This window comes from Zophobas morio, unplaced genomic scaffold (assembly GCF_036711695.1).
Source record: "Zophobas morio isolate AGI-343-1 ecotype UQ-CSIRO unplaced genomic scaffold, CSIRO_AGI_Zmor_V1 ptg000005l, whole genome shotgun sequence".
In the NCBI taxonomy this organism is placed as follows: domain Eukaryota; kingdom Metazoa; phylum Arthropoda; class Insecta; order Coleoptera; family Tenebrionidae; genus Zophobas; species Zophobas morio.
Window position 1 is genome coordinate 14,295,027 of NW_026972110.1, and position 8,435 is coordinate 14,303,461.

The 8,435-nt window shown below is 33.4% G+C and overlaps 1 protein-coding gene and 1 non-coding gene across 6 annotated transcripts; both read left to right on the forward strand.

The window, feature by feature from the left end:
* Positions 1-1,483: 1,483 nt before the first annotated feature.
* On the forward strand, positions 1,484-1,556 carry Trnar-ucg (transfer RNA arginine (anticodon UCG)). The gene has a single exon. It is a non-coding gene; the product is annotated as a tRNA-Arg (tRNA).
* Positions 1,557-4,072: 2,516 nt separating this feature from the next.
* LOC135119927 (uncharacterized) lies at positions 4,073-7,778 on the forward strand. 5 transcript variants are annotated; one of them, XR_010278441.1, is made up of 10 exons: positions 4,073-4,161; positions 4,215-4,405; positions 4,452-4,963; positions 5,012-5,111; positions 5,160-5,270; positions 5,315-5,352; positions 5,410-5,467; positions 6,695-6,788; positions 6,981-7,271; positions 7,335-7,778. XR_010278441.1 is itself a non-coding variant. In XM_064044303.1 (7 exons), the coding sequence occupies exons 1-7, from the start codon at positions 4,128-4,130 to the stop codon at positions 5,580-5,582; spliced, it is 1,167 nt and encodes a 388-aa protein (XP_063900373.1). In that variant the 5' UTR covers positions 4,073-4,127; the 3' UTR covers positions 5,583-6,687. The 5 variants fall into 5 exon arrangements, 2 of the variants coding, with proteins under 2 accessions (XP_063900373.1, XP_063900386.1); XR_010278440.1 differs by having other exon boundaries at positions 5,315-5,467; positions 6,845-7,271; XR_010278433.1 differs by having other exon boundaries at positions 5,315-5,467.
* Positions 7,779-8,435: the final 657 nt, after the last annotated feature.

Below are 8,435 nucleotides of genomic sequence, written 5' to 3' on the forward strand. Positions count from 1 at the left end.
GAAGCTGATGTGAAAAGTTTGCTGTTTATGTTTATTATCTCCATTCCACACATAAATTTAATTCTGGACTTTATTATCCTTGTTATGTGCGCTGGCGAGCTCGTTATTTATTTCTTGGAGTGAAGTTCCACTCTACGTTATTAAACGCGACAAAATGTACCTTAGGTACGGAAGCAGTTGGAAGAGTTCTGGAAAGGAAACTCTCGAAAAGAGTAAACTTGCGAAGAACGTGAAAGTTCAGAGGTTAGTCAATATGGTAGTAGGTTTAAGGAGAAGAAGAAAAGTGACACAGTTACCGCCCCCCTGCTACCTGAAATCAGAAAAAAAAATAATATAAGCATTTATAAATACTCGTAATTTAAAACAAATAGCGATAACGCTTGTCGAGATTGTAGATGTGAGGGTGAAACAGAGAAACTAAAGTAAACGACATTTTCTACGAATTACAACAACCGGATCACAATGCGATGGTCCAGACTTTTTTATTTATGTTTTATAAATTAAATTATGGATTGGACTCATTACTATACTCCCATGGCTTACGTTCAATAAGTTAAAATGACCTTTCAGCAATAAATCGAAGTGTTTATCTTTATACATCGGAAGAATGTCACGCAGAAATTAGTTTGATTTGAATGAGTTTGTCGTCTCATAACAGAGGAATAAAATTGTTAATTAAGCCACAGTCAATCAAAATGTTCTGGATCTTATTTATAACTCTTATTTATTCATTATTAATTAAAAACGTGGTATTCTCACATTTTCAACTATTCGATTTTGCAGTTCCTGATTTAATCCATAAAATATTTTGATTCATTCATTATCTTTTTTTGTCACACTGTATATGCAAATATAAAGGCAATGATAAATCAGAAGTACAGACTCATCATATTTTCTACATTTTCGATAGGATTTACTCGGTAGAATTCTGAAATGACGTCATCAATTTTTTGGGGGCATAAACAGATAGATTTTGATTAAAAAATTTAATATTGATACCATTTAGCGGTTCATAACAGGCTCAGGTCGGTTATCAAATTAAATCGGAGAGATCCTGGAGATCTCATCCCCTTAAACGCCTTGTCAAGCTGCGTTATTAATAATCACAAGTTATCATTTGCCGTATAATTTCACACTTCAATAGATCTTTTTGCTATAGGTTTTTAAGGATCACTGATAAGATTAGATATATTTATTTTCACAAAAAAATTAGTTTACGATAAAGGACGTCCCTATTGATTTCTATATTAGATAAACTAAATACCATAATCATGAAAAAATATTTATAAGTTAATTTTAGTATAAAATTGGCTTGTTTCTATTTTTTTTTTATTACTAGTGTCGTTTCTATTTTTAAGCGCTATAATATGGGCGTGAAGTACAATTAAAAAATGATATACTCTAAATTAGTTAAAATATGGTAAAAACTAGTTACATTCTCTATCGTCCTAGAAGAACCCGAATAGAAAAATGCGGAGATGTAGACCGTGTGGCCTAATGGATAAGGCGTCGGACTTCGGATCCGAAGATTGCAGGTTCGAGTCCTGTCGCGGTCGCATAAAATTTTAGTATTTTGTTCATTTTGCAGTATTTTTTTATGTACTTCTAGAATTTTGTCGTTTTTATATTTGAAAACTCCGTTTTCAAAAGTTATATTATTGAACGCATTTTCAGTTCAATTACGTAATGTACGCATCTGTGCTGCCCTCTTTCATAACAGCGTCCAACTATTCGAACGAGAGCTAAGTTTCATACCTAATGCTGAAGCTTTTTGATAAAGTAAACTACTTGGGTGCATTGCTTACTTTGTAGGACACTTTTATTTGAATAAAGTTGTAACTATAGTTGGAAAAGCAATCGAAAAATACTTATCACAAAATATGCCACCAATATTTATAAATGTTTTTGTTATTTAATAATAAATGTTTTTTAATTTGTGTACATTTGCGTGTTCTATTTTATCGACCAAATACAGGTAGCGCTTTACAAGCAACCACTAGAATATTAATATGGATCTACAGATGGCACTACCAATATCATTTTATTATTTTTGATTGTGATTATGGTCAGCACTTAAAAAAATTCTAATATACATTTTTTTACGTAAATCTTGTAGTGTAGATAATTACTTTCAATAATTATCCGTTGTAAAAATTTCGTTCGCCAGTGAACAAAATATATTGTTTATTATTAAATGACCACCACTAGAGTGTTGTCGATATGCGACGATTTGAGTCGAAATTATGGTATTTGCCTTGATTAATATAAACAAAATATGTGTGCGTACAAAATGTATTGCAAATATAAATATTTACGACCATAAAATAATCATGCACATGAATTTAAACAACTACTTTGTTAATCATGTGCAAACGAATCCACTGTTCATATGAAAACATGGTACACATAAATTAACGAACAATTTTAGAGTTTTCATTCAACGTTTGCACTCAAAGTTTACTCACTTATTGCACAAATTTAAAGCTTTAGTTTTCCCACCTTCAAGATATTTTCTTTCAATTAATAGTTGTTAAAGTTGGTTTTGCCAAATGTTTCAGAGTGGCCGGTTTTTTTGGCGGTCAGTGTACATACGTTAACTTTGTTTCAAACCAATTTTTATTTACACAGTTGATAAGAACGTTTTGCATTTTTATTTTTTATTTACAATATACTCCTATATTTTATATAAATTTCAAAAGTAATATAATTGTTGTAAAATAAATATCGTCAAATTTGTCAGAAACCAAATATTTAATATACAAAAATATGGAAAATGTAAAATATTCAACATTCAAAATCCGAAGGGACTCTGTTGTTATACTAATATTAGTATGGGTGGGTGTTGATCACTTGCGCGCCACAGTTAGTTAGCTCCATGTGGCAGGTCTAATCCCTATAAAGGTGATATAATACTTGCGCGCAAATGGGAGATTATAAGGGTTGTCATTGCCAACAGGTAACATCGGTGGAAATAAAAAATTGGGGCCATGAAAATTTTAGCATTGTGTATTGTTCGTCAATCAAAATGAAAATGTTACCTCGCAACCACATGTCATAAAATGATATATTCTTTAAAAGAACCCAACTTACACGTTTTGAATTTCTCATTTTCAAGATTATATAGTTACCAATTGTGTTGCAGTTTTTTTTGTCCACCGATGATGATAGCTGATAATCAACAGGTGGTTCTAATCTCACTGGACAGTTGCGACGCAAACTACCTAAAGAATAAGGGACAGTTGCGCGCAAAGGTCTTCAAGATCTATATAATATAAATTGCTCTTTATTACAAATGAGTTGAAATAATGTCTAAACTTCGAGACTCAGAATTAAATGTAATTTTTTTTCTGCATGCCAAAGTGCAGAAATATATAAGGTGTTTCATTAAAAAACTAACTTCGGTCGTTTCTGAATAACCAAGATACTTTACAATTACGGGACTGGGACGACAGCAGATTTACAGAGTAGAAAACCAATTTTTTCTTACACAATTTTGGAATCCACAGAAAAATGGTTAAATTATTTTCTTTTTGAAGAGCCCATATTTCAGTGTTTTTTTTTTTTTTGGATTATTTTAAGTATTTTCGGAAGTCTGAGACATTTTGTTGATCAATTACACCCATGGCTTATTATTTCTTAGTATTTTCAAAGATGACGTGATTTTAAATATTACGTGTTTTTTGTGATTTGTTTTCTATTTTTTGTATCAGTAGAAATAATAAACATGTTGATAATTTCTGAAATTAGTTCTTTGTTCTGCATCAGAAAATGTCAAAAAAATCTGGATATTCCAGTAAAAAAAAAAATAGGCGGCTTTGTGCGTCAAACCGAAAGCGACAAGAAAAGGAAAAATATTGTAATCAAGTCGCCATGTTTATTAAATATATATCCACACAAAATTTCAAAAAAAAAGCTTTTCAAATAACAAAGTTATTCATTCGTTCCGGGACTGTATACTAACCCTGTATATGTATAACATTCATTAAGCCTCGAATCAATAAGAAGCCTACTAGATGATTATTCCTGAAAAAAACTGGGTCAACAACTAATAAACGTTGGAGTATTTTATAAATTTCACCAGATCGTTGGTCGAATCAAGTCAGCACAGTACCAGACAACGTGAATAAATGTTCAAATTTAACGAAAAACCAAAATACAGAGGTAAGTTTTTTGCTTTCTATTGAAACCATCTACTCTCCATGCTTTTGGTTCAGCTCACGAAGATACTTTCATCCTACTACGAAAATTATTTTATGAATATGGGCACACAAGAATTTACAAAATTTTGAACAAATATAACATATACCTCCATCTTTGTGTCCACTTCTTTCAGTTTTATTACATATATCGACATCCACATACAGATATGCTTAAATATAGCTCCACGTGGATAATTATGACTTTTGTAAGTAGATAAAAGTAATAATTGTAGTCAAAATGATGTCCCGTAGGTGCTAACGTCCATGATCTTGTCCATAGTTTTGGACAAACGTATCAACAAAGTCTACGAAGCAATGGAATCTAAACTTTGGTCAATCCATAGTGTCAACGCCCACGTTTCAAAAAAAATTAAAAACAAATCAAAAAAATTTAACTACTTGTTCACTTACACACTCCTCGTTGTTGCAGGCGCTCTAGGAGTTGTCCACCTGGCAATATGGGGAAGTCTCGACGATATGTACTTAAGTGTTTTGACTTTCAAAGCTTTTTTTGGCTCATGGTCTACAGTTATTGAACATTTTTACTTCTGCACTTTTTTGTTTGCAGCCTACTCAAGCATTAGGCTGCCGTTTTTATTGCTGTACTCGCTATTGCATCTAGAAATTCAATTTTTTCTCCTCAATGGACACATTCTGTGTATTTCGCGTAACGTCAAGGTAGAAAATATGCACGACTGGGTTATCCAAAAAGACATAGAAAGGAAAATTATTTTTTGCATCAAGCAGCATATAGCTTTAAGAAGGTCAGTAATCTAACGCTGTTTAGTTTACTTTTAGAATACGTTTTCCAGAATTATCATACAACTGTTCGATATAATCAAAATAACAATGCCAATTTTTCTTTTTTTGGCTTGTTTGGGTTGCGTTGCTCTCATGGTTCTTATTCTCGTGGTACGTCTTTCGAAAATTTAAAATCAACACTAGTGTTTCTTGTTATAGCATTTGCAATCTCTCCACGCCATCTCCTTAGTTCGCTTATTTTTTATAGTTTGCGCAAATTTGTTGATTACATGGACAGTATGTGAAGCTGGTCAAAGAATCATTGATGAAGTAAGTAAATACGATGTCAGATTGTGGTTTATTATTTTTTCCAGACTGGCGCTACTTTCGACTCATTAGTAAAATGCCCTTGGTACAGCTGGAATACCAAAAATCGTCGCCTTTTGGTAATATTTATGTTAAATTCTAGAAAACCTGTTAGTTTTTATCTGGCTGGAATTACCGTGGATTATACACTAACTGTCAAGGTACACATCGAGGTTCCTTTTCCATCTGAAATTATTTAATGTTTTCTAGATATATCGGATTTCTTTCAGTAATGCGTTGGTTTTCTATAACCTCAACCAAAGTTCTTTATTTTAATTCGCTATGTGTTGCTGCTGCATAAATATACGTATATTTATTATCATCTTTTTTTAAATTGATTGCATATTTTCTTTTAAACCATAATCTCGGTCGGGACAAGCGTACGTACAGTTTTAAGCAATATATTTTTTTACGAATAGGTACTCCGTCCAGAGCAAGTTTGTTTATAGACGACAGGATTTTTTAGTTAGTACCTGCTTAGACAAGACTAATTTTGGCAAATGATACTTTTTAAGAAAATAGGCTTCTGGCGGCACAATAATACGTAGTAGTAAGCGAGGAAAGATAAGCTCCTCCGTAGTCTAGTGGTAAGGGCACCCACCCGGCAAGCGGTAAACGTGCGGTTGGATTTCCACCGGAGAAGCAACATTTTTCTTCGCTTACCTACAGGCCAATACTTGCTAAGATAAGATTGAACAATATTAAGAGTAGTCACTAGAATGAAGAAAAGGGGCATGGGTGGGACTATTTCTTGCTTATCGAAGGACTCCGCAAGAGAAAGTTTAACTTATTCTTACTCTTTCATTCACTGTAATTTCATATAAGAATATATTTGAAACTCGTTCAAAACTGCCACAGAGTTATTCAAAGTTGGGTTTTATTAGATACAAAATGTGCGTGGTAACTAACTACGAGTACACATTTTTAACATTTCGGCTGCCAGTTCTGTTTTTCTTTTTTGCTTAAATTGCACATCATGGCTTATTTCTAGATAATCCAACACATTTAATATAACTTGTTTTGTATGACGACTAATCGTTTCATTGTTCAGAATTAAGTAGAGTAGTAAAACGTTAAATATGACATAAAATTTCTATGAAAGTGCATAATATAGAAAGAGTAAAAGTTTTACCCTGGGTATTTCCACCACTATAATATTTGTAGCAAATGTCATAAACCCCTTAGCGGGAAGATGTTGTAGGGTTATATACTTTTAACACAAAAAAAAATGAAATGTATATTACTTGTATAAATTAAGATATTTGTATATGTATATAACAATTGCAATTAAACATAAAGGTATTTCAGTTGTAGGAACCTTATTCTTGTACAATACTCATCAAAAACAAAAAATATACGTTGTATGTGGACTGGTTTCATTTTTACAGATTTGGAAAAGGTATGATGTAGGAATTATGATCTTTAAGTGAAAAAGAATCGCACCTTTCAACATACGTGACGATGACGTTGGAAAACACACAGGTAATTATATCCGATATCCGTACAAAGTTTTTAAATGTAGATATTTTTCTTCATAGCAAATAAATCTTAGAAAGCACGAACGGTAACTGGTGTTCTTGCTCTAAATTAATATTAGATATATTAGATTAGATAATTACATTTTCTAATTCATAGCCACTCGTTCCTAACGACGGTGTTTTTTTTCATTTAAAGATATCTACTTAGCCTATATTACACGAAGCCAGTGTTTTCCTCTAAAAGAGATCTTCTGCCTAAGTTTAGATAAGCTCGTGCGGAGTAAATAAAGTTTCTCCCTAAAAAGGATAACAGAGTTTTCGCCGAAAAATCGCCTGTAATTGTCAATAAACAGAGAAACCCGTCAATTCCACAGCACAAAGCCGATTGAACTGCGTGTTTTTCAATTTTTGGGGCTAATACGACGTTATTGTTTCGTTGATTACATACAAATGCGAATAATCCGATTTCGTGTAATTCCATGGTCCGGTAAGTGTTTATAGGAAACGTGTCCAAGCAGGGTCATCCAATACCATTATGAAATAATTGCAGATTCCAATCAACTTACGCTCAAATAACGGAGAGAGCAGATCGAATAAATCACACACCCTGAATAATTAATAGAGATGATCGGTTGCAATCACGTTTGTTCCATGAATCAGTTGCCGGAGGCCACTGATAGATATTGGTGTTCCGTGTTCCAGTAAACCGCTCCAGGTGCCCGCCACCGAGCGGACTCAACTTTACATACTATCCCTTTGCGATTCATTACGGGGATGGAGAGTCGACTACTTCCACCGAATCACCTGGAGACATACGAAACACCGAATCTGCTGGGGGAAAGTTATGGAAATCGGGACTCGTTTTTATTGGTTTTAACGACCTCTTTTAGATCAATAAGTGTAACATATTTAGTGGAGTAAGTCATAAAGCTCGTGATGCGCACATCTTAGTATCACACAGTCTCGTAACTTGAAGAATTGGACGATTTCAAAGTATGGAATAATATTGCTTTTATTGCAAAGTTTCTGTCTTTATTGTGACTTTTATATCGAATATGTGACCGCTTTCTTATTCTTATTGCTGCTTATCATACTTGTGCACATTTTATAAAATACTCTGTCTGTGGTTCAAACTGCACATTATGAATTTATGTTTAAGGAGAAAATCTTATCCTGAACTATGTAGGTATATACCTACCTAGAGGCAAGGAATTGTCGATAGTAAAACTAAAAGCAAAAATAGTGCGCTTTTACAGAAAAAAATAATATCAGTAGATTTGCAACGAGAATAAATTTAAACCTGGCTGTCCCGCTGGAAGACCGCTTCTCAGGCGTCCTGTTGGAAAATTATACAAATTTAAGCATCAGAAACTCACCCGGAGGAGATGGTCTCATGGTATGCGAATGCTTTTCACGATCTGAGACAGAAGCAGTTGTTAGAATTAGTGGGAAAATGGATCGTTTCGTCTATAAAGGCATCCTGGAAAACTTGATGCTTCCGTTTGCGGGAGAGGAAATGCTGCTTTGTTGGCGTTTCCATCTAGATAACTACTCTAAGCATACCGCCAAGCTAATTAAGGGCTGTTTTACAGAAAAAATGGTACTGTGTTGAAATGGTAGTCCCAGTTGCCCGATCTTACACTTACACTTT